We start from the raw sequence: 24,483 nt of genomic DNA, 5'->3' as shown, positions 1-24,483 counted from the left end.
ATGACAGAGGCTTGGCTCAGGAATGGCCGTGGGGCCTGCCACTGAATGAGGCCAATACTCCTTCACCGCAGGAGCCTGAGAGAACTGGGTCCCACCCCCTCCCCCTGCTCCGGAAGAACCAGAGCAGGGGTAAGGAGCTGGGAGTTTCTCAAAGGCACAAGTTACCTTCCCTATTTGGGGACCCCGGTACGTAGCACGTAGATGATGCTGAGTAAAAGTCTAGGCCAGTGGTCGGCAAACTGCGGCTCGCGAGCCACATGCGGCTCTTTGGCCCCTTGAGTGTGGCTCTTCCTAAGCCTTAGGAGTACCCTAATTAATAACAATGTACCTACCTATATAGTTTAAGTTTAAAAAATTTGGCTCTCAAAAGAAATTTCAGTTGTTGTACTGTTGATATTTGGCTCTGTTGACTAATGAGTTTGCCGACCACTGCTCTAGGCCATGAGGTGGATGAATACTTGGGTGGCCACAGGGCCCTTCTGGCTCATGGATTCGCAGGGATGCAGCCAGATGCGGTTCTATTCAGTGCAGCAAACCACTAGTATCGGCTAAGAGCCAGGACCCATGCTACATGCTGGGTGAGAGCCAGGGCCCTGAAGGCTATCTCCAGGTGTGGCCTGCTCTGTGCGTGACGCTCCCTGGAGTGGGCAGTGTGGCCATGAAGGGAGCTTCTGAACAGACTGGATGCTGCCAGCAGCTGAAATGGGCAAGGACACACTTAAATTCTCTTAAAAAAATGATGTAGACCTCTCATTAACTCGGCCAATTGGCTGAGATGGGCATGAGTGTGAGGAATCTGAGTCCACGTTCCCAGAAGCCCAGTGCCATGCTGGGAAGGCAGGTTCCCAAGCAGGCCACATCTGTCCAGCTACTGTGTTGAGCAGCTGGGCGGGAAGGCCCAACATCACACTGCAGACTGGAAGGAGTACAGGGCTGGTTGGTGAAAAGCGGTGAAGGTAGCAGAGGTGTAGGGGCGTGCGATGTCCCCTTCACAGCTCAGCCCTCCACGACCTATTGCTGAAGACTAGGTACGTAGACTCTTGTGACCCCCCGTTCCTCTAGAGGGAACATGACCCCATAGAGGAGGATGGGGCTCTCCTGCCACAGAAAATGGGGGTGGAGGGAGTGGGAGACAGAAGCCAACCATTCCCTGGGCACAGCTCTCCAGCTATTGGGAGGCGACTTTAATGGCTCCAGAGGTTCCCCATTCTTGTTCCAGCCAGGATTTACGTGGAGGCCTAGTGCTCAGGGGATGTGGGCCAAGTCACCTGGGACCTGGAGTCCCTGAAAGCCAGCGCCGTGGCTCAGCTGATTCTTGGAGGTGGTGCCAGGAGGGTTGGCAGCCCTTGGCTTCTGACACCCTGGAATAGTGACTTCACATCTGGGTCCTATTGCCATCAGGCAGGGTAGTGGAGCCAGGATCAAAAAGTGCCCCTGGGTGGCACACAGCTGCCACTGTACCTTGCCTGCCTCGCCAGCACCTACCACCTCCAGCAGGTGCCCCTTAAGCTCCCTCTGCTGGTCTTTCTATGGAATCCAGAAACCCTAGCAGCCAGCAACCCTAGCCTGGCTTGGCCCTGAAGGGACTCAGCTGTACTGCTTTTGGGAGTGAGGACCCAGCTCTTCTTGAGAGCCTCCCCATTTGTCCTGTACCCTGGAGGAGGTCCCCAGGCAGTTCCAGGTCACAAATCACTTGCCCTCCATGCCCCCAGCCCTTCCTACTGTTATGAAGGACAGCCGAGGCACTGAGCCCTGCCCCTTCAGGGAGGTTTGGGGCCTACCTTCCTTGCACTGTTGCCCGGTTCCTTTCCTGGAACAGGCAATGGTGATCAAGCACCAGGGTGCCAAGGGTTTGCCATATGGGCTCAATGACCCCTCGCCACGACCCCCTAGGAGGCAGTCACATCAGATCTGAGCAAACTGCCTTGGAACATGTATGTGGGAAGGACTCCCCTAGGACTTGCCATCTAGCCCCTTTGGACCCCAGGGCTCTGGGCACTTCTGCAGCCATGGATGGCACCAGGGCTGAAGGTTGACCTGGAGCATGATGCAGGCACAGGCACGTGTGTCTGGTGTCTGATGGCACTGGGTGTTCAGGGGAGCGGTAAGTGAAAGGCCAAACTGGGAGAGCTGGCAATGGCTCCTCAGAAGTAGGGGTTCAGGCCATTGCTTCTTTCTGTGCCTTCTATGTGTCCCACCTGACACCAGGGAGTGGGAGCACATTGAGAGGCAACGTGGAGGGGGTGGGGTGTAGCACTTAGAATGACTACACCCCAGACAGCTGCCAGGTTGATCGGCTTCAACTGTATTAGTGAAATGGCCACTCATGATGTAAGCACAAGAGTACTTCAGTATGTGGCTCATGCCCAGGGCTGCACACACAGGAACCACTGCAGGCCGTGTAGGGCTGTCTACATGTGTTGCTGACTGCTGGGTTTGGGGGAAGCCAGGCAGTTGCCGTCCCAATGGTAGGCGGTCAGAGGCCCTACCCTGGGCAAGCCTGAGGGACTGAGGGGCAGGAGAAAACAAGGCAGTCCTCTGCCAGACCACATGTGCTGGGAGGAGGGGCAAACCCATGTAGGCAACCAGGAGACAGCAGGTAGATGCTGGTCGCCGGGGGCCCGAGGCAGGGAAGGCTTAGCTGGGGGCTGGGGTAGGCAAGCCTGCAACACCAAGGAGCAAAGCAAACCCATGAGACGGGAGATTCAGCCCAGTCCCGGCTCAGTGTTGCATTATCATGTGGACCAGGGGATGCTGGCTGCCCAGCCCTGACCTGTGTGGAAGGCAAGGTGCAGTGACGCAAATGAGGGGCCTCTAACTGTTTATTGAAAGAAGCACAGGGGCTGGGGGCACCGCCCTCAGGCCTGGATGTGGCTCTTGGCGTTGAAGGCCAGGTAGTAGATCACTATTCCGATGACTGCGGCCAATACCTCGGTGGAAACCCAGGGCCCGTTCCAGGTGCCCTGCAAGAGAGGAGAGCAAAGCAAGCTCAGGGGAGGGATGGGTGAGCGGGCCAGCCCCTGCCCCCCGGAAAGTATGAAGCTTGCTGAGTGCTTGCCGTTTCCCAAGCCCAGGCCAGCCTCTTCAGCCCACTCACCCGATGGTCTACGCTGACTGTGAACAGGGGTGCGATGATAGAAATGTCTTCGTTGTTTCTCTGAGCCTGCAAGGGAGGTGCTGGGGTTAGGGGTGCTGCCGGGTGGGGTGGGGTAGGAGAGACAAGAGCACTGGCTTGAGTCAGGGAAGAGGGGAGGAGAGAGATGGGTAAGGGAAAAACATAAGGTCCAAGCACAGGCGGGGCAGGTGTATAGGAAGGCACCCACCCAGCCACCCTGGTCCCTGTAAGCAAGGCCCCTAGTGGCCCAGAGCTCCAGGAAGAGGGGCTGGAGGGTGGAAGGGCTGTGGAGGCAGGGTGTGCCCTCCCTCCTGCAGGCTGGGGAGGAGCTGCAGGTGGCACTCACCTTCCTCAGGAGGCTGTAGGACTCCTCATCGAAGAATCTGACCTCATAGGTACCTGCGTGGGCATTTTTGTGATCTAGGCTCCAGGACACCTGGGTTGGGTGTTTGGCACAGGATAGGCGCAATGAACACATCAGGGTCCCGCTGCCAGTGCTAACAGCACCACTGCCAGTGGCCCAAGACAAAGAACCCTGACCCTGCTCGACCAGACCACCTCTAGGGCTTCCAGTCACACCCAAGAGCAGGTGGCCTTCCCCCAAAATGACAACCATAGTATCCCTTACCTGGTAACGTCCCACGTCCTGACCCCGGGTGACAGGAAATTGTTTTCCACTGACGTCAGCATAAAGAGCCATGTTCTGGGGAGAAGACAAGGGGCGAGTCATTTTCTCCCCTATATGGCTGTTGGCAGAGGCCCCACTGTGCTGCTCCCAGCGGCACCTGTGGCCTGTGGACAGGGGACACCATGCGAGAATCATGGAGGTAGGCCTGGCACAACCCAGAGCCTTGCCAGGAAGCCAACACCCACTGTCACTATTTCTCTGGCTCAACTTTGGGGGGAGGGTACATTCCTTTTTTGGCCCGGCCCCCCTAACCCACAGCAAGCCTGTTAACTGTGAACAGCATGGGATGATTGACATGTCATTATTTCTGAGCCTGTAAGGGGGTGCTGGGGCCAAGGGGTACCTAATGAACTGTCCAAGAAATGTTGTATCCAAAAAGGCCCAACTTCCTTCTTTGGGCCTTTGGGATGCTGGTTAAGGTCAGGTCTGTTCAGTCTTAAAATTATGACATACCCACATGGACATACACCTTGGCAAAGAGCAACCAGAAAAGGAATGGAGGAACCTGGGGACTGACCCCTGGCTGTTTCTCACTTCCACGTACATTCTTTTATCAATGATGAGAATCATTGATCAGCTGCCTCTTGCACGCCCCACACTGGGGATTGAGCCCGAAAATCGGGCATGTGCCCTGACCATGATCTTCTGGTTCATGGGTTGATGCTCAGCCAGAGGCACACTGGCCGGGCCACATACATTCTCTTTAAGACACAGCAAAGTGTCTACCTACATTACTGCACCTAGGCAAAAAAACCCAGGAAGCTTAGGAGAATGTTCTTTGAACAACTGCTAGAATTTGATCTTAGTGCATCGAAATCCATATGGGTCCCTGGGTCTGCAAGTTGAGTAGCTAATGCCCAAGGTCCCATGCTCACTACCCGCTTCTCACCCCAGTACCCTCCTGGCTGAACCCCCTCCCTTACCTGGACCCTGTTCTTGCATGTCAAGGAAATCTCCACAATGAAGACAGTCTCAGTGGAAATGACGGCATCAGAGGTTGTGTAGTAGGAAGGGGTGATTTGGGGCTCCATGCAGGCCTCTGCTGTGGGGAGAAGGCAGAGAATGCCTGGGTAAGGCCTAGCTTGTGCATGCTGGGCTAGAGGACAGAGGGACCACCCTGATCCCAATTCCCACACCTCATCAGCTAAGGACACATGGAATCCTTTGGACCCTGCAAGGTAGGATATGGGAAACAGATCTAAATACGTCAGAAGTGCAATGGCAAAGTGGGTGGGGAATGGGAAGGCTTTGTACAGGCGGAACCTCAATGTAAGGGCAAAAGAGATGAGTCGGGGGAGGGGGCTGGGTGGATTCACTGCACAACGCGTATCTATGGACAGGGAAGCCATGCAAAGGTTTGGGGCTATAGCCTGCCCCTGGCCTATAATACTCCAGAAGCCCAGCGGGCTAAGCTGACTTCAATTCAGAGCCATGAAGAACCCTGGACAGTTTATTCAAAGTGTCCTCCAGACACCAAACGTGGTGCTGCTGGCAAAGCACGTGGGCTTTTGAGATGGAGGGAAGGGTCTCTGCCTCCAGCTACTGTGGACAGAAGGCCAAGACTAGCCCCAGTGTTTCCCAAGGGAAGGAAATGGGAGAGGTTCTGGATCCAGATGCACATCTGGTCCCCTTGAACAGGGCTGCCCTGAGAAAGAATGCTGCCTTAGCCATCTCCGCGCTGCTAGAGGCTAGAGAAAGAAGGGTGCCACCGAAGTCACAGGGAGCAAGGTAAATGCTACCAATGATAAAGTTCTCAGCCAACTGCTCTCTGAATGTGGTGTCCCTGCCTTAGGTTGAGGCAATCAGGGAAGACTTTGGGTCTGGACACCGGGAAGATGCCTGGGAATACTGGTGGGGCAGTTCTTAGGAGCCACATCCCGAAGATCCTTCTGTGCCCTGCTAAGCTTGGCACCAAAAGGTTTTACAGCCAGGTATGTCCTTTCCAGACCTCTCTGGCTACAACATGGGGAATTCCTGAGATAAGTGAGAAGGGTGGAGGCAGGAGGCCAGTTAGGCTGGTGCAGACACCAAGGACGCTGGCCTGAAGTAGGGCAGGTAAAGTGAATGCACAGAAAGCGACCCCTTCCCAGTCCAGCCCCCAGGCGGCTCTGGCTCCTGCAAGGACATCCTCCTCAGCACACTTCCGGACTCTAGACTCAGCTCAACCCTGCCGCTAGGAGTTCATCTCTCAAGAACGTCAATTGATCTGACTGTGGTTCTGCTCTGCTGAAAAGCCCTTTAAAGTTAGATTAGGGCCTCGGGTAAAAACTCAAAAGTCAACAGTCTGGCCTGACACCCCAGCTCCCCGCTTACCTTAACCTCTTCAACTCAGATCTAACTCGCCCACGTTCATGGCCACTCTGCCTGCTCAGTCCCTTCTCCCTCTTCACTTTAAGAGCTCCCTTCCCGGGGAGGCCTGGCCCCACCGCGCCCAGTAGGTGGCTCCTCTTCTCCAGCCCATTTCCTCCCCCTGATCACCCTGCGCTGTAGAGCTTTGCTCCTGTACAACCCTCCTCCGAGACCAGGAACTCTGGGAGAGGGAGCAGAGACGTGTGTCACTTTCCCCGCTGGAGAGGGGGCCGGGTGCACGGGAGAGCCTCTGAAACTCTCCCTTGCAGGAGCAGAAGGGAGAAAGATTTGTTTGTTTCTTCCGGCAGCCTGGCCGCTGGGTAAACATGTGTGGTGCAGGAGCGCTTGGTGGCCTCGGTCGTCGCGCCCCGAGGCGACCTGCCTCTTGGAGGAAGAAGGCCCAGTACCCCGCTTCCCCCGCACCCCTCCTCCCCGCCACACACCACCAGTAGTGGAAGAGAAGCTCGCTAGAAACGAGCTCCTGCCATGCCGCTACCTGAGCAGCAGGAGAGGCCCGACAGCAGGAGGAGCGCCAGGGCGCCGAGAGATGCCAGCGCCACCATCGCCTCTTCTGTGCCGAGGTAAAAAGAGAGCGACTCCACTGAGCACGAGGGGCAGACAAGGAAGCGCGACACGTAAGAGGACGCGGCAGCCAATCAGACGCCGGCAGGCTGGGCGGGCCTGTGACGTCGCTGGCGGCACTGACGTGTCCCCTCACAGGACCTGTGGCCCAGCTGGGTGCCCCCCAAAGATGGCGGCGGCGGCGGCTGCGCTCTCGGCACCGGAAAAGGGCGTGGGAACCGGCAAGTCACGCGCATGCGCCATCAGGGCACGCCCACTCCGCGGATTTGCAACCCTCCGAACTCTCGTGAGAGCGGTGTCTGCTTGTGGGGACCTGCTGTTGCTCTCATTTTCCGTCATGGCGCTGAAGGTGGCCATGGCTGTTGGCGGCCCAGCGAAGGCAGTGCTCAGGCCGGCCCTCCTCTGCCGTCCTTGGGAGGTGAGAGGGGGGAGCGGGCCGCAGGGACAGTCGCTGCAGCGCTCGCTGGGGGTGCTTTGCCCCTCGGTGGGACGGGATCTGGGATCTGGGGGCGGGGAGAGGGCTGTGCGCCGGAGTTGATTGGCCGCCTCCGTTGTCAATGACGTTGGTCCGGCTTCCCCTGGTTTCTGCGTCTTGTGGTGGGGGTGCTCCAGACAGGTGGGAAGAGTGGGCCTTGGCCCGAGTATCACCTCCACAGTGCCCTTGTGGGACCCCTCATGAGACAGTCACGTATCTTGGCCTGCCTTGTTGTTGCCGCTTTGGGATCCCGTTAGCTGCCAACGTTTTCCGGGTTTCTCTTCTCATGGACTATTTTGCCACATGTTCTAGTGGAGATGGAGAAATGGACTTGCCAGTACCCCCAGCTCTCCTCATGACATTCTTATAGCCCCAGTTGTCCCCACTGCAGATGCTTGGAATAGGAAAGAGCTAGGGTTTGTGAGGCTGGTCGGGTGGGAGGCCCCTGGGGCTTCGTTTAGGATTCTGGTCCGACTTCTCTTTCTTTACACACGTAAATGAGGATAATTTAGTCCCTGCGTGAAGCATCAGCGAGCCAGGATTGGCCTGGAGGACAAAAGTTATGATCTTTAGGCCTGGCTACCCCACTGACCCACTGCGTGGCCTTAGGCCAGGCCCCTCCTCTATCTGGGCTTCAATTTCGCCTCTGTCTCAAAGGATCTCAAAGGATCCAGCCAACTTTGACCTTCCAGAACGCTGCGACTTTGCTGACACTCCTTGTGGACACATCCCCTGCCATGCTTTCCCTCTCTGGCCCCTGGGGAAGACGGCCCTGTAACAGCATACCCTTTATGAAATTCTGTTTAAAAAGCTGACTCCTCCCACCTTGCTGATGAGAGACTTTCCAGAGGCCCTCACGATTCTGGCAGCTAGGCTCCCACAGGGTCTTGGGGAAGACATTTGTCTCCTCCCTGACCTCCTTTGTGTGTGTGTGCTTGTGTCCATATTGGGGTGGGCATGGGGGGGGGGGGCTGTGAACAATCTGGGCAGTGCGTTGCCCTGAGACTGGTTGTCCTGGGTATGGGAACCTTTAGAAATGAACCCCAGAGTTTTGCTCCCACTAATGGGACCCTTGTGGGAAAACATGTAGCCACCATTGATACTAAATCCAACAAACATGTTGACGAGAGAAGCCTCAGTAAGCTGTGGAGTGTGGGGGCCCTTTGGTGGGAACACATATCACCCTGGACTCCTTTCTTTTCATAGCACCATTAAAGAACGAAGGCTGAGCCTGGCCCGGTGTGGCTCAGTGGTTGAGTGTCAACCTATGAACCAGGAGGTCATGGTTCGATTCCACATACCCAGATTGTGGGTTCGATCCCCAGTGTGGGGCGTGCAGGAGGCCGCCGATCAATGATTCTCTTTCATCATTGATGTTTCTCTTTCTTGCTTCCTCTCTAAAATCAATAAAAATACATATTTTTTAAAAAGATGAATGAGGGCTGACAATCCACCCCCCCCCCCACTCGAGGAATCAGCAGGAAGCCTGTGCGTATATCCCATCCTGCCGCATACCAAGCTCCTTTGATGGGCAGCTTCACTGGACCTGGGTGTGAGGCAGAACCTCCTTAACCCTGAAGGAAGGTGCCTGCATCTGTCAGAGCAAGGTTAGGGAAGTCTCTCTCCTGAGAGCCCCCTGGGTCTTTGGCCAAAGCTGAAGGAACATCTAGCATAGGACCCAGGTGAGGAAGAGGTTCAACCCTGATGGTGGTGATGTGATCAAGGTGGGGGAGGGGAGTTGCACAGAAGCAGAGCCAGGCTTGGTGCAAGGGCTGGCTCACCACCACACCTGCGTTACCTGTCCAGTGGACTTCAGAGGATTGAAGGCCAGGAGGAATTACTGTCAGGAGCTGCAGGGGTCATCATCCCCCCATTGGACACCAGCCTTGACCACTGGCCCGAGGGGCTGTTGGGGTAAAGGGGCAGGTATGCTTTTGCACAGCTCTGTGTGCCTTGCTAAGGACTGAACAGCTCGCATACCTCCTCCTGCTCAGTCCTTCAATAGTCACATAAAGCAGGCACCTCTGTTCTGTGGGTTTCAGGCGAGGACAGGAAGCTGAGCAAGGTTCAGCTGTTTGCTGCCGAGAGTAGTGGATGTGGATTTGAACTGAGGTCTCCCTAGCCCCCAGAGCCCTCCATCTCTTCCTTCATTTTCTGATGTGCTCATTCATTCAGGAAATGTTTCTGTGTTCGAGCTCTGGGCTTGGCATTCTGCTGGGTCTTCGGGTGACAGTAGGGGACAGGACAGACTTGGCCTCCACTTTCAGGGGCTTAGGGGTTGGGGAAGGAGCAAGGCAGCGACAACCTTCTAGGACAGCGGTTTCTCAACCTGTGGGTTGCGACCCCTTTGGGAGTCGAAGGACCCTTTCACAGGGGTCGCCTAAGACCATCGGAAAACACATATATAATTACATATTGTTTTTGTGATTAGTCACTACGCTTTAATGATGTTCAATGTGTAACAATGAAAATACATCTTGCATATCAGATATTTACATGACGATTCATAACAGTAGCAACATTACAGTTATGAAGTAGCAACGAAAATAATTTTATGGTTGGGGGTCACCACAACATGAGCAACTGTATGAAAGGGTCGGCATTAGGAAGGTTGAGAACCACTGCTCTAGAAGATTGTACTTGGAGGGGGAGGAATTGAGGTAGGGCTTTGGGAGGCCCAGGGTGGGGGTGGGTACCAATAGCTCAGCACCCTCAGAGCATTAGCGAAGGCTTCCTGGAGGAGGAGCAATCTAAGTGTCCTTCCACAAGGCTGTGTGAGAGCCTGTAAGCCAAATGAATCCAAATACTGACAAGTACGAGAAGGAAAACAGAAATGCCCTGAGTGTGTCTGTGGCTACAGATCCAGGGGCCACATGGATCAGCAGATACCCCCAGAGCATCTTGTCCTAGCAGTCACCCCTCTCTTAACCCCTGGCTTGGGTGGGGTGAGTGGCACACCCTTGCTTTCAGAGCTCGTGCATGTGGATGCCTTGTGAATACTGGCCAGGAGACTCAGGTGGGGATGGTCAGCCTCTGCTTGAGCTTTCTAGATTTCTAGCAGGAAAGCACGGCTCTTTGAGAAATGGCCACGGTGACTCTGCTGTTGACTGGAATGCTCTGCTGCTGCTCCACAGGCAAGCGGCAGGGCATCCCCAAGTGACAAGGAGGACCTTGGCTCTGCCCCTGCCACTTTGGATTGAGGGACACCCAGGTGTGTTCCCAGGTGGGGCACAGCAGGAGGAAAGTGTGGGGGCCTGTAGCCACCCTGCAGTGGGACCTTGGATGAGGGTTTCTTCCTCCAGGTCAATGTGGGGACTCCAGATTGGTCACTTCTCAGCACCTGTCCTATTTGGCTTGGTGGCTTTTGCTCTGGAGCTGTCAAGCATGGCACTGATGTGGCCACACATGGCTCCTCTGAGTCAGAGTTGGGGACATTTGCCATCCATGTAAGCCGTGAAGCAGTTTTGCAATCCTTTACGAAAGCCTTCCAAAAGATTGGTGTCTGTTATTCTTCTATAAGTGGTTGAGCCCTACCTGGTTTCTCAGTGGTTAGAGCATCATCCCGCAGACTGAAGGGTCGCAGGTTCAATTCCAGTCAAGGGGCACGTACCTCGATTGCAGGTTCAATCCCCAGCCCTGGTCAGGGTGCATGCGGGAAGCAAACAATCGATGTGTCTCTCTCTGCTCTCCCTGTCCCTTCCACTCTCTCTGAAAAAATCAATGGAAAAAATATCCTTGGATGAAAATTAAAAGCACACACACACAGACATATAAATATGGTTGAATTTGTTTTCTGTACGGTTGCTTTGGATTTCTGATTCTGGAGGGCAATTCCCAGCAGTGCCTGTCTCTAGAGGGGGTGCTGGGAGCTGTCTTTTTCTTCTGATCTCCATGTCTCCACGTTCTAGATTTTCTCCATGTTCTACTTTTGTAATAAGGAAAAAAGATCAAATGATCGTCCTGGTGGCCCTCTGTTTTATTATAGTGATTTCCTTATTGTACCATGTTTAGTGTGCCAACTTTTCCATGTTACAGACATCACTGAACAGTAATAATTGTCCAAAAAGGAATCAGAAACAACCTAAGAGGGGAAAGGAGACAGACTTTTTTTTCAAAACTGACCATGCAGACCTAGCTGGTTTGGCTCAGTGGATAGAGCGTCAGCCTGCGGACTGGAGGGTCGTGGGTTCAGTTCCCGGTCAAGGGCACTTATCTTGGTTGCAGGCTCCATCCTAGCCCTGGCCAGGGCATGTGCAGGAGACAGCCAATCAATGTGTCTCTGTCACATCGATGTCTCTCTCTCTCTCTCTCTCTCTCTCTCTCTCTCTCTCTCCCCCCCTCCCTTCCACTCTCTCTAAAAATCAATGGAAAAATATCCTCAGGTGAGGATGAACAACAACAAAAAAAGAAAAACCGACCATGCAGCTGAAGGAGGCATAAAGGATTAGGACCACCCTCCATGGTGCTTCAGCAGGCTGGTCCCTGGGAAATGGCTCTGGAGCCATTTGGGCATGTGCTGTGTGCTGTTGTTCACCGGACAGTGTACATGGGTTAAGTCGCTCTCCCATGCCAAATTGACTTTCTGGGCTGGACAACAACGACTAGCATCTGGTTTCTCTTTGCCAGGTTCTGGGTGCCAACGAGGCCCCCCGGAGGAGCATCTCAGTAAGTACTTGCTTGGGTGTGTGTGCACGTGCATAGTATGTGTACGCTTGCACGTATGTAGATTTGTGTTCATGTGTGTGTGTATGTGTAGATGTGTGCATGTGCTCCTGTTCGTGTTGTGCTTCTTTGCTCCCTCCTGTCCTTCCCTCTGAGGCATGGTCTCCAGAGGTTCCCCCATCCTCCTCCTTACCTCCTTACCTGCGCTGTGCTAGTTAGACAGCATCCCCAGGGAAAAGATAGAGCCTTGTTCCTCCAACCTTGGCTAATCTGAGTCTTCTTCCTTCTGTCTCCCCTCTAGCAACAAACAATTGTGAGTATTCTTATCATGTGCCTATTAGATTTGGGGCTTTTAGTTGCTTTGGGGTTGACCAAAGCCCAGGTGGGGGCAGGGACTCCTTCCCCCTGCTTCCTCCTGACCCAGGAGTCCCCACGAGCAGCCCTGTCTGGGATGGGGTGGGGTGCAGTGCTAAGGTATGCCAAGCTGGCCCCTCACAATTGGCTGGCCCACCAGGTCCGTGCTGGTAGGAGGAAGGGAACCAAGGGCCTGCCTTCACCCTCCCTCTCCTTCCAGCCTCCATCTGCTAAGTATGGCGGGCGGCACACGGTGACCATGATCCCAGGGGATGGCATTGGACCAGAGCTCATGTTGCACGTCAAGTCTGTGTTCAGGTATGGAGCCCTCAGGCCCCTCCCCATGACCTGTCCCCTTAGGGAAGGTTGTGCCTCAGGCCCAGCCTGGGGGTACGCTGACAACATTGTGCCAGTGGGGCTGTAAGCCCAGAAGCCCTACTGGCTGGGACTTTGCCCAAACAGTGCACCAGTGGCAGGAGGGCTGTAGGCCAAGGCCTTTCATCCCGGTGCTGGCGATCCCACCAGGCCGGTCTGGGCTGGGGAAGGTAGCACCGGTTCTGCTAACTGTTGTGGAGTTCAAGCAAGTCCCCATCAGTTGTGGCCAGTGGACCCGGTCTCCTGTCAGCCAGAGCCAGGTCAGGGTGGGCGGCAGCAGGCGAGAGGCCTCTGCAGCCAGGGGTCCAGGCAGGCTTCTTAGAAGAGGTGTGGAGGGGCCCAGGCCAGCTGCCCTGACCCTGTTTTGCCCCAGGCATGCGTGTGTGCCGGTGGACTTTGAAGAAGTGCACGTGAGCTCCAATGCTGACGAAGAGGACGTCCGCAACGCCATCATGGCCATCCGCCGAAACCGCGTGGCCCTGAAGGGTGAGCTTGGGGGCCAGGGTGGGGTGCTGTGCGTGATTATTTAACCTCTGAGCTGATACTTGTCCCTGGGGCCCCATAGCTCTGACTTCCGGGCTTTTCTGGCTAGAGGGGACCCTTGTGCTTGGAGAGTGGATGGAAGTTTCTGGGGACCTTTCCGTGCCACGATTCTGAGATCTTAGTGGCCCTAGTTTGTGCGGGTAATGGGCTGCTTCCCACCCACTTCTTCTCTCTTTTTAAAAAAATATGTTTTCATTGATTTTGAGAGAGAGAGGAAGGGAGAGGGATAGAGAGATAGAAACATCAATGATGAGAGAGAAACATCATCAATCGGCTGCCTCCTGCACACCCCCTACTGGGGATCATGCCCACGACCTGGGCATGCGCCCTCACCAGGAATCAAACCAGGGACCTCATGGTTCCTGGGTTGATGCTGAATCACTGAACCATACCGGCTGGGCTGACTGCTTCCCTTTTGAGGCAACCTTCTCTCTTCTGGTCAGGTTTGACCCTCAGAGTCTGTCTTTATAAACCAAATGTCACAGAGATGCATTTCTCAACCTCTGCCTGCCACCTTGGCTCCAGCTGGCACAGCTATGGATGTTACAGACACGAATTCCAGCCCTCCTGAGTTTGCCTTGGTTTGGTCCAAACTTTTAATCCATCACTGCTTGGTGTGAGGAGTGTGTGAGCAAAGGTGAACCAGAGTAGAGGCCAAGGCCCTGGCAGTTAAATGAAGGGGCTAACATGCCAGCCACAGGGTGCCCGAGGCACTCTGGGTGAAGGTAGTACAGGCAGAGCATGACTCAGAGGGGCCTGTGGGCTTCGTGGGCCCTGAGAAAGGCCTCTTCTACTTGGCACCCTCCAACTGCCTTTTGCCAGTGGCTGCTGCCCCCGCTGCTCTGGGTGCCCCCAGTCCAGCCATGGCCAAGCCACGGTCTTTTCCAGGCAGCTCCTTCCTGCCCCGGAGGTGGGGCTTTTGTGGCACCTTGATGCAGGACCCAGCAGTAACCTTGGCCAAGGTCACCTTGCTGGCACCAGCCTGGCCCACTAGCCTGTTAGTAAGCAGGAGTGGTCACTTTCTATCCAGACGGGTCCTGGTCTTGCCATTTTCCTCTTAGGGTCTGGAAAGACCTGGTTAGCTGCTAAGCCTTGTTCGTTTATTCACTCAGTAAGTACTTACTGAGTATCTGGTATGGGCCGGGTGCTCCTCTAGGTCCGCAGAACCCATCAGCCAAGTGAACACACACACACTCCCCTCTGCCCTTATGGGGCTCATGTAGGCAGTTACACTCTAGTTTTCTGTGAAGTCTTTGTTGCTGAAAGCCATCTTCTCTGGTTGGAGCTGCCTTTGGTGTGCGTCCCCTGGGTCAGGATGGGGAATATGGTGGCACAACTGAGCCTGGGGATCCCCTCTTCAGACTGGCTGTCTTGTTTCTGTCCTGCAGGCAATATTGAAACAAACCATAACCTGCCACCATCCTACAAATCCCGCAACAACATCCTTCGGTGAGAGCCAAGTACATGTGGTGGGGGCTCCACAAAGGTAGTATGGACTGTGCCAGCAGCGAGTGGTGGCACTGGCCAGCTGCCTCTCTCTGTGTCCCCAGCACCAGCCTAGACCTCTATGCCAATGTCATCCACTGTAAGAGCCTGCCAGGAGTGGTGACCCGGCACAGGGACATAGATATCCTCATTGTCCGGGAAAACACAGAAGGCGAGTACAGCAGCCTGGAGCACGAGGTGAGTGAGTCCCAGGCCGCCCCCTTGTCGTCTCGGGTCATGGGGACGAGCCCGGTGAGTGTCAGCGGTAAGGAAGGCTGTGCCCAAGGAGAAGGATCCGATGGGACCTTGTGCTAGGAGCAGGATCCGATAGGACCTGGGTCTCTTCTCTCCGCCCCTTTTCAGAGTGTGGCAGGAGTGGTGGAGAGCCTGAAGATCATCACCAAGACCAAGTCCCTGCGCATTGCTGAATACGCCTTCAAACTGGCCCATGAGACTGGGCGCAAGAAAGTGACAGCCGTGCACAAGGCCAACATTATGTATGCTCCCCGCCCTTGCCATGCCGCTGCCCGTTCTGCCAATTGTCCTGAAGCAGCTGAAATGAGCAGCCTGTTCTCATGGACTCGGGGCCACCTACTAAGGGGCCATGCCCAGGGTTGTTCCCTGTTGCCAATGTCCTCACTTCAGTGCACACTTGGGGGAGGTGGAGTAGGATTCTGCCCATTTTGCAGAAGGGGGACTGGCTAGAGGTTAGAACCCAGCCTTCCGTGGTCATCTGCACACCCCATCCTTCCAGCTGACCATTGCAGTGGCCAAGCTGGTGTCCTGTGTCCTCCACAGGAAACTGGGCGATGGTCTCTTCCTCCAGTGCTGCAAGGAGGTGGCAGCCCGCTACCCCCAGATCACCTTTGAGAATATGATTGTGGACAATACCACCATGCAGGTAATTGACCACTGGGCTCTGGGGCCGTCTGCTCTAGGCCCCCTGGGCTTCTCATGCTTAAGGTTCTGTCTGCCCCCTCCATGCCCTGCAGCTGGTGTCCCGGCCCCAGCAGTTCGATGTCATGGTGATGCCCAATCTCTACGGGAACATCGTCAACAACGTCTGCGCAGGGCTGGTCGGGGGCCCTGGCCTTGTGGCTGGAGCCAACTATGGCCATGTGTACGCTGTGTTTGAGACGGTGAGTGCTGCCAGGGCTGCTGGCCTATTGAGTCATAGCTCATATACCATCCACTTCACCCATTGAAAGTATACAATCAGTGGTTTTTAGAATATTCACAGTTCACCACTATCTAATTCCAGAACATTTTAAAAAATATGTTTTTATCCATTTTAGAGAGAGAGGAAGGGAGAAGGAGAGAGAGAGAGATAGAAACAATGATGAGAGACACCACATCCATTGGCTGCCTCCTCCATGCCCTGAATTGGGGAGCAAGCCCACAACTCCGGGCATGTGCCCTGACTGAGAATCGAACTGGAGACCTCTTGGTTCATAGGTCGATGGTCAACCACTGAGCCACACCAGCTGGGCTAATTCCAGAACATTTTTATCACCCCAAAAAGAAACCCCATACTTGTCAGCTGTTGCTTTCCAACCCCCCCATCCCTGCCACTGGCAACCACTGATCTGATTTCTGTCTCAGGGATTTGCCTGTTCTAGACATTTTCTATAAATGGAATCATACAATATGTGGCCCTTTATGAATGGTTTCTTTCCTGTAGCATAATATTTTCAAGTTTGATCTATGTTGTAGACTGTCAGTATTTTATTCCTTTTTATGGCTCAATAATAGTTCATTATATAGATAAACCACATTTTATTGATCCATTTGTTGGTTTCCTTTTAAAAAATATATATTTCTTTATTAATTTCAGAGAGGAAGGGAGAATGAGAGAGAGATAGAAAGATCAATGATGAGAATCACTGACCGGCTGCCTCCCGCACTCCCCCCCCACCCCCCACCGGGGATCAAGCCTGCAACCCAGGCATGTGCCCCTGGCTGGAATTGAACCTGGGACTCTTCAGTCCGCAGGCTAACGCTCTATCCACTGAGCCAAGCTGGCTAGGGTGGTTTCCTTTTTTTTTTTTTTTTAAGTTGAGATAAAATTCGGATAACATAGTGGAACCATTTCAAAGTAAATAATTCCGGGCTATTAAGGACACCCACAATGTTGTACATCACTTCTGTCTAGTTCCAGAACATTTCCATCACCCCAAAAGGAGACCCTGTCCCCATTAGCAGGCACTCCTCATTCCCCGTCCCGGCCCCTGGCACCCACTGATCTGCTTTCTGCCTCTATGGATTTGCCGTCTGGATACTTCCCACGAATGGAAGCATACTCTCTACAGTCTCACATTTGCTACCCTCTTTGTCATCTTGGCTCTTCCAGGCTACAAGGAACACAGGCAAGAGTATTGCCAATAAGAATATTGCCAACCCCACGGCTACACTGCTGGCAAGTTGCATGATGCTCGACCACCTAAAGTAAGTTGCTTCTCCATGCCTGGCCATCAGCCTCCCAACCGGCCCCTTAGGTCCTGAGGACTGAAGGCTGCTCTCCCTCTTTAGGCTCCACTCCTACGCCACCACCATCCGAAAGGCTGTCTTGGCATCCATGGACAATGAAAACGTGAGGCTCCCCCTCTCCCCTCTCCTGCCTTCTCCCACCCCAAAACCCTTCCTCTAGCTTGGGTTGAGCTGGTGTGATGCCTGAGGGGCTGGGGGTGGTGACCTGGCACTTCCTGCTGCCCCCAAGTGGAGGGTGGTACCAGGTAGGGTAAGGCTTGTGGGCCTTAGCTGGTACCACTACCTTATCCCGCAGATGCACACCCCAGACATTGGGGGCCAGGGCACTACGTCGCAAGCCATCCAGGACATCATCCGCCATATCCGCATCATCAACGGCCGGGCTGTGGAGGCCTAGGCTGTCCCTCTCCCAACCCCAGCACCCCGGCTGGCTTATACGGCAGACCCAGAATAAACTGGCTTCTGCCCTAGCCCTCGGCCTTGTGCTTCTGTCACTCCAGGACACTGGTGCTTCAATTCACACTTTATTAAGAAAAGAAACACGCACACTTCGCACTCAGGGCCCTCTGGGAGGGTCAGGGGCAGAACACATTCTCAAAGGTGGGCCTGGCCCCAGCATGTCTGCTCTGCCATGGGGGATTGTGAGAGCTTGTGCCCTTGGGGTAGGCGAGGGCGGCTCTAGTAGGGAGGCAGGAGTTGTCTCACTTTCCCTAAAGGCACTGACAAGTGAGGGTTGGGGCAGGAGCTGGTGGGGTCTAGGGATTGAGCCATGGGTGCTGGAGGCAGTCGGCTGCGCTGGCCCGCTTTTCGGGGATGTACTCCATCATGGGCAGCAGGAAGGCACTGAACTGCGTGGCCTGCTCCAGTGGCCACTCGTACTTCTCCATGAGCACCTCATATAGGCCCCAGCGCTTGAGGTTGTGGATGTGCCGCAGCTCTCCTGGGGCGGGCGCAGGACTCAGGTCAGGTTCTGCCAGCATAGCCTTTGTTCTGGGGCCTGTCTCCCCTCTTTCAGAGCCCAAGGTTCCTGCCCCCTTTCCCCCCCCAGACCCAGGTAGCTTGAGCCTGTGCGGCCCCACCTCTCCGGTTGAAGAACTCCCGGGAGTAGCGGCCGGAGAGGGCAAAGGCCGGGGGAATGTCTCCCAGGAGCTCCACGATGTGGGCGATGTGGTCTGTGGACAGAGATGAGGTTGGAAGGCAGCCACGAGGCTCCAAGGCCCCGAGGCAAGCCCAGGCATGCCTCCCCTACCCTCATCACGACTGTAGTCTTCTCCAGAGTGGGGCTCGAACAAGTAGTCGCCGGTGGCTAGCTCAAAGGCCTGGAAGGGGGAGAGGTTGAGGCTGCTGGCCGGCAGGCTGGCCCCTGGTGGGGACAGCCCAGGCCTACCATGCACGCTGTGCTCCAGATGTCGGCTGGGGGCCCATACTCGGCACCAATCAACACCTCCAGGGCCCGGTACTGCCGCGTCTGTATGTCCTCAGTGAAGTGCTTGTGCTGGAGGCAAAGGGAGCCCTGGGGAGGAGCTGGGGCCACAGCTGGCCTGCCCCCACCGGCCTCCCACTCATCTCCCACCTCTGGGCCACGCACCCAAGGAACTCCCACCCCTTGCCATGGCCCCAGTTCTGCCTGGTGGGACTATAGGCTCTGCCCTGGGTCTGTTGTGCCAGGCAGACCGTAGGGTCTAGTCAAGTGTGCTGCTGGGTGAGCCCTTGCTGAACAAATGATCAAGTGCCCCACAGGCCTGAGTCGGAGCTCCCGGAAGTGGGCCTGTCCCTCTACCCTCATGGCAGGGCATCCAGCTCTGCTCTCCAAGGCACATTCATACCACCCAGCAGGCGTTGCCCAGGTCTGCGATCTTGATCTTGATCTTGTCTGCATTTTGAGGTTCCAGGGGGTTCACCAGGAGGTTCGAGGCACCAAATGGTGCTGAGGAAGAAAGACAAGAGACAGGCTGAGCTGGCCTGGCTCTGCCCACCCTACCTGCCCACCTCCCCGCTGACCCTGCCCAGCTTACTGCTAGGTGACAGGAGGCCTCCAGTCTCCCGCTGATTGGATGAGCCTGAGAGGATGGAGCACGAGGCAGGAGAGAAAAGAGAGCCGGAGAAGCCTGACGTCTGGGAGCCTGGGCTGAGGCTGCGGTTGCCACCTGGGGCCGGGGAGGAGGAAGCTGGGGAGGGGCCGGTCCTGGCCCCCCCAGGGTGGCAGCCAGAAGAAGAGGTGGAGCCGCTGCCCCCCTCTAGTCTTGAGCCAGAGTCTGGGGACATGGGCAGAGGTGGTATGAGAGCCGAAGACCTGGTGGCCATGCTTGGCAGCCCCCGGGCCCCTCCAGTGCCTTTAGCTCCTCACCCTCAGCTTGGGCGGCTGCCTCCAAGGCCTCCAGCCTCTGCAGGTCACGCAGCCGCTCCTCCAGCAGCCACTTCTGCTGTTTCCTTTTGCGTCTCATCTTCTTTTTCTTGTTTTTCGACAGCTTACCCGGCTGCCGTTAGAGCCAGGGTCACCCCAGGGTTCCTGTCCCCTGTCCCTTGACCAGCCCAGACCTCTGTCTGTGGCTCACACACACCATAGGGGACAAGACCTTCCAGCCCCCGGGCTTCTGAGGACATTAGAACATGGCACAACTCCCCTCCAGCCCACCCCTTGGTACCAGCCTCTTGCCCATCTCTGCCTTCCCTCCTCAAAGCTCAAGGTTGAGGAGGAGCTGATGGGTCTGCCTCTGACTGGGTTCCTGCCTCCCCTGGGGGCAGCCTTGGCCCCTCCTGGCCCAAGATGTGGGGTATTTCCCTTGAGCACAGTGGCAAGCAGTTTGGGACACATGACCCACCCTGTGTATCACCCTCATCTGAGCCAACAGCCTTTTGGAAATGCCACTGCAGGAGTGCTGGGGAGGGTGGGGAGGGTGGGGAGGCTGAGGAGACAAGCTTTGAGGACTTGGGGAGATGCACAGGAAAAGGGGTGCCCCAACTTACCGTGACTTCCTGGGGGGCATTGCTCACTGTGGGGTAGGAGGGGCACAGGGGTGGGAGAGAAAGGAACAGAGACTCAGGCAGGGGTGAGGCCCACAGGCCCAGCCCCAGCCCCACACAGGCTCCTACCTGTAGAGCGGGATGGGGGCGGTGCCCCTGATTGCTGCCACTCTGTGGCCTCAGCAGCCAGGCGCCTGATGTAGGTGTCACCCACACACAGCAGGATGTTCTCCGGCTTGATGTCTGTGTGGATGATCTTGCACTTGGTATGGAGGTAGTCCAGGCCATGCAGCACCTGGGGGGAGCCACTCCTGAGCGCCACCAGCCCTGCCCAGGCTGCCCAGTGCTGTTCACACGGGGCCCCGGATGCCCACCTGTCTCACAATGCTCTTCACGCAGGGCACGGGCAGGCCCTGGTAGTTGGACTTGATGATCCACTTGAGGAGCTGGTGGCCCAGGACCTCCAGCACCATGCACACATCTGGGACTGGGAGTGAAGGATAGCTGGCGGGCACACAGCTGGATCACAGGCCCTACACACCCTCAGCTGGGATGGGGGAGCAATGAGGTTCAGGCAGTGCAGAGCCGGGCCTGGGTGGTCCTGGTGATCACCGCTGTCCCAGTGTCATAGTGTCCCTAGGATGTGCCAGTTGGGATGGTACATTCTGTGGTCATCCTAGAGAGAGGGCACTTGAGCAGACACAGGCCTCTCAGACCAGCCCCCCTCCTGTGCCCAGGTGTGCCACAGAGGCAGCCCCTGCTATTTGGAGATAACTCAGCCACCTGGGTACCCACTCCCCCACATGAAAAAGTAGTGAGGGTATTTAGAAGACAAGTGTCCCTGGAAGGCGTAAACCCCCATTGTGCAGATTTGCAGACTGAGGCCCTTGTAGCTGGGAAGGCACAAGCTGGCCCCAGGCACTGCCACAGTGCTTTGCTCAGCCTACAAAGGATACGGACTCCATTAACCCCTGAGATCCTGAAGTCATCAATGAGCTGGACAATGGTCTCTCTTTTGGGGTCACTGGGGTCACTGTCTCGGACCTGGAGCAAAAACCAAGCAGCCATGAATGGCTCCAACCTGCCCCTCGCCAGTTGCTCCCAGCAGCAGCGGCCCCTCTCCCAGTCCCTCTAGGCTGCTGGCCCCTCCCTCGACAGTCCTCTCATGAGGGTAAGAGCCAGCTGGAGCCTGCCCCTCTGGGAGTCCCGCCCTGCCCCAGGAGCCCCAGCAGGCCTTGCACCCACATTGCCAGGTCCTGGGCAGCTCACGGGGAGCTGGGAGCTGGTAGGGGAGGTGTCTCACACATTTCAGGAGCTTGATCTCATCCACAGCTGTCTCCGTGTAATGCCCTGCGCTCTTCACCACTTTCAGGGCCACAAAGCGCTTGCGCCTGCAACGCCGAGACCCGCATTGGCTGCCAGCCCCAGGCAGACCCATGGGAACATCATGGTGGCCCCAAGCAAGCCCAGAGGCAGGATCCCAGCTGGCACTGGGACCCAGGGGGCAAAGGGGACACTCACTGGATGTCCCAGCAGAGCCAGACGGTAGAGAAGTGGCCCCAGCCCAGCTTGCGCACCACGTGGTACCGCCCATTGAACAGATCACCAATCTTCACAGGGTAGTAGCCACCTGGGGAAGGGAGCCGATAGAGCTTTGGAGGTGGGGGGGGGGACACGGGACACCACCCTTGTGGCCCCCTGGCTCATGTGGGCTGGTGCCAGCACCCTCTTTCTCCTGGGTTGTCCCGCCCCCTACGGCAGCCCCTGGCTGCCTGTGCCCCAGGCCAGGCCTCACCCTTGCAGTAGTCCTTGGGGTCCTCCTGCTCCTCGTCATCCGAGCCCAACAGCCCCTGCAGCATCCGAGGCGCGGGCGCAGCGGGTGCTAGGTCAGAGCCCGAGGACTCGGGCCCGCAGGAGGCCTGTGAGCTGCAAGTGGGGCAGGCGAGCAGTGAGCACATGAGGCGCCACGGCCACCCCGCCCCCCCTCAGGCGCCGCCCGGGCTGATCCCTACCTGCTGCTACTGCTGCCGACACTGTCCCCGCCGCCGCCGCCTGTGCTGGCGCTCATCCCGGCCTTAAGGCCTGCAGCTCTGGCGCCCCGAGCTGCTGCTCCTGTGGGGCCGGTCTCGGCCTGCGAATTTATAGCCTCGGCCGCTGATCTCACCCGCCTTTATAAATAGCCTCCCAGCTGCTCAGCTGTGGGCAAGGTATGCAGCGGGGAGGGGGCAGTGCAGCAGCCAGAGAGAGCCCGGCCCCCAGGCTAAGCCCCTGTGCTGCTGCCTCAGGGCTGGCACAGGGGCCATCTCGGGAACAGGGTGTGACCCAGCCTCCATACTGAGCAGCCCCACAGAGTCCTCAGGACCAAGGGGGTTACCCATGAGGGGACATGACGACCGGATTCCAGGCTGAGTTCTTGAATTCCAGAGCCAGCTGAGAGGAGCAGCCAGGCAAGGGCTCCGTGGAAATGGCGAGCTAGTCCTCAGGCCAAGAACAGCCCCTACTCCCCACCCCCTCACTCCACCCCCATGCCTAGCACCATTGACCCTTTGGGGACATTCTCTGGCTTCCCACTTGGCCCTGTGGGAGCCTTCCCAGAGGCGATCCCTCATATTCCCATGGGCATCACATTCCCTGCCCACTCCCAGCCGGGTTCCCACTTTTCCTGTGTCTCATTGACCCCTAAGACAGGTGGGAGCCCCGTGTCCTCCTTTTCCTGAATGTGGGTCACTGGGGGCCCTGGCGTGGCAAGAGTCAGGGGCATGAGCTGAAGGCAACTGGTTCCTCCCACCCGAGGTGCTGGCCGAATGGAAGCCTGGGAACCTATCCAGCCAGGCCTCTGGCACCGAGACCCTGTACAGTCTCCTTCCATCTCTGTTTCAGGCCTGCCATTCCCGGCCCCGCTCATTGTCTCCACCCACATGTGCCATGTGCCCGAGTGGGAGGCACAGGGAGCTGTCCACACTGGCCCTGCCCTCAGGGGTCCTCCTCTAGTGGGGAGCAAAAAGCCCACGGCTCTAGTGGGCTGGTGACAAAGGGATGTCCAGGTCAGAGGCAGATCTTGTGATCTTGGAGCTGCATCCAAGGGGACCAAGAAGAATCGGGTCCTCAGAAAGGGAGTGAAAGGGTAAGTCTCCAGGGTGACAACGGGCCTGGTTGGGGTAAGGCTGTCAAAAGGATGGGCTGGAAACCTCCTGGGCTGGCGACCTCCATGGCTGGCCTGGCCAGAGTGGCTGGGGTGGGAGAGAGGAGGGGAGGCCTTGGGTGGCCAATTATGGGTTTCTGGCAGACTGATGGGCACTTTTGCTCTTTTGAAAGATCACTCTGGCTGCTCCCAGGATGGAATGGAGGGGGCAAGAGTGGAGCCAGCCTGGCCAGCATGGCTTAGTGGTTGAGCATCAACCTATAAACCAGGAGGTCATGGTTCGATTCCTGGTCAGGGCATATGCCTGGGTTGCTAGCTCAACCCCTGGTGTGGGTGTGCAGGAGGCAGCCGATCAATGATTCTCTCTCTTCATTGATGTTTCTATCTCTCTCTCCGTCTCCCTTCCTCTCTGAAATCAATAATATATAAATACACACACACACACACACACACACACTAGAGGCCCGGTGCACGAAATGTGTGCAGGGCGGGGCGGGGGGGCAGGGGGAGGGTTTGGGTCCCTCAGCCCGGCCTGAACCCTCTCACAATCCAGGACCCCTCAGGGGATGTCTGATTGCCAGCAGTTGGACATCCTTCTTACAGTCCGGGACTGCTGGCTCCTAACCACTCGCCTGCCTGCCTGATCGCCCCTAACCACTCGCCTGCCTGCCTGATTGCCCCTAACTGCCTCTGCCTCGGCCCCTGCCACAGCAGCTTCGTCCGGAAGGACGTCCAGAATGATGTCCGGAAGGTGGTTCGGCTGTCTGGTCTAATTAGCATATAATGCTTTTATTATCATAGATATACTAGAGGCCCAGTCCTGCCGGTTGCCAGCTGGGGCCTCCCTCCCTTCCTCCAGCCAGCCCTGCCCCCTGGTTGAATTCCCAGATGACCTCCAGGTCAAGGGGAAAATTTGCATACTATGCTTTTATTATATAGGAGATATATATATATATTTTAAAGGTGAAGTCGGGAGGCCAGCTGGGGACTGCTGAGGACTCAGAATGAAATGGGGGCTTAGCAGTGACTATGGTTAGCCCAGGATGGGAGACACTTGATCCTGTATCCTGTGTCCCTGTGCCAGGAAAGAGCAGTAGGGTGGGGTGGGCATAGATGGGGGGGTAGGGGCAGGGGCACTTTTCCTGCAGGAGGCAGTAGAGGCGAAGGGAGGGAGGAGAGCAAGGCCTGGGGATGCCCCATGACCCCTCTTTTCCTCAGGCAACAGAAGTCACAGCCATGGCGCCGAGGAGAGGGCTATGTAG

The 24,483-nt window shown here is 56.4% G+C and overlaps 3 protein-coding genes across 7 annotated transcripts; 1 reads left to right on the top strand and 2 right to left on the bottom strand.

Annotated features, from left to right (window-relative positions):
- Window positions 1–2,804: 2,804 nt before the first annotated feature.
- On the bottom strand, window positions 2,805–6,786 carry SSR4 (signal sequence receptor subunit 4). Of its 2 annotated transcripts, none has more exons than XM_081081150.1 (6): window positions 6,649–6,786; window positions 4,727–4,845; window positions 3,744–3,818; window positions 3,462–3,551; window positions 3,098–3,163; window positions 2,805–2,963 (listed from the first exon to the last, which is right to left on the bottom strand). In XM_081081150.1, the coding sequence occupies exons 1-6, from the start codon at window positions 6,713–6,715 to the stop codon at window positions 2,859–2,861; spliced, it is 522 nt and encodes a 173-aa protein (XP_080937276.1). In that variant the 5' UTR covers window positions 6,716–6,786; the 3' UTR covers window positions 2,805–2,858. The 2 variants fall into 2 exon arrangements, with proteins under 2 accessions (XP_080937276.1, XP_080937277.1); XM_081081151.1 differs by having other exon boundaries at window positions 4,727–4,842.
- A 208-nt stretch (window positions 6,787–6,994) lies between these two features.
- IDH3G (isocitrate dehydrogenase (NAD(+)) 3 non-catalytic subunit gamma) lies at window positions 6,995–17,598 on the top strand. Its single transcript, XM_081081444.1, has 12 exons — window positions 6,995–7,152; window positions 11,836–11,874; window positions 12,446–12,543; window positions 12,974–13,086; window positions 14,532–14,592; window positions 14,694–14,826; window positions 14,992–15,125; window positions 15,427–15,529; window positions 15,621–15,767; window positions 16,979–17,073; window positions 17,158–17,218; window positions 17,411–17,598. The coding sequence occupies exons 1-12, from the start codon at window positions 7,072–7,074 to the stop codon at window positions 17,510–17,512; spliced, it is 1,167 nt and encodes a 388-aa protein (XP_080937570.1). The 5' UTR covers window positions 6,995–7,071; the 3' UTR covers window positions 17,513–17,598.
- A 28-nt stretch (window positions 17,599–17,626) lies between these two features.
- SRPK3 (SRSF protein kinase 3) lies at window positions 17,627–22,565 on the bottom strand. 4 transcript variants are annotated; one of them, XM_081081427.1, is made up of 15 exons: window positions 22,092–22,565; window positions 21,875–22,005; window positions 21,601–21,709; window positions 21,383–21,470; window positions 21,036–21,123; window positions 20,454–20,560; window positions 20,209–20,374; window positions 20,083–20,108; window positions 19,463–19,592; window positions 19,131–19,370; window positions 18,942–19,042; window positions 18,503–18,610; window positions 18,365–18,434; window positions 18,195–18,287; window positions 17,627–18,085 (listed from the first exon to the last, which is right to left on the bottom strand). In XM_081081427.1, the coding sequence occupies exons 1-15, from the start codon at window positions 22,145–22,147 to the stop codon at window positions 17,871–17,873; spliced, it is 1,728 nt and encodes a 575-aa protein (XP_080937553.1). In that variant the 5' UTR covers window positions 22,148–22,565; the 3' UTR covers window positions 17,627–17,870. The 4 variants fall into 4 exon arrangements, with proteins under 4 accessions (XP_080937553.1, XP_080937555.1, XP_080937554.1 ...); XM_081081429.1 differs by having other exon boundaries at window positions 17,627–18,055; XM_081081428.1 differs by having other exon boundaries at window positions 17,627–18,055; window positions 18,195–18,434.
- Between the last annotated feature and the right edge of the window lie 1,918 nt (window positions 22,566–24,483).

This window comes from Myotis nattereri (genome assembly GCF_964212035.1).
Source record: "Myotis nattereri genome assembly, chromosome: X".
NCBI lineage: Eukaryota > Metazoa > Chordata > Mammalia > Chiroptera > Vespertilionidae > Myotis > Myotis nattereri.
This window is presented reverse-complemented; position numbering and strand designations above follow the sequence as displayed.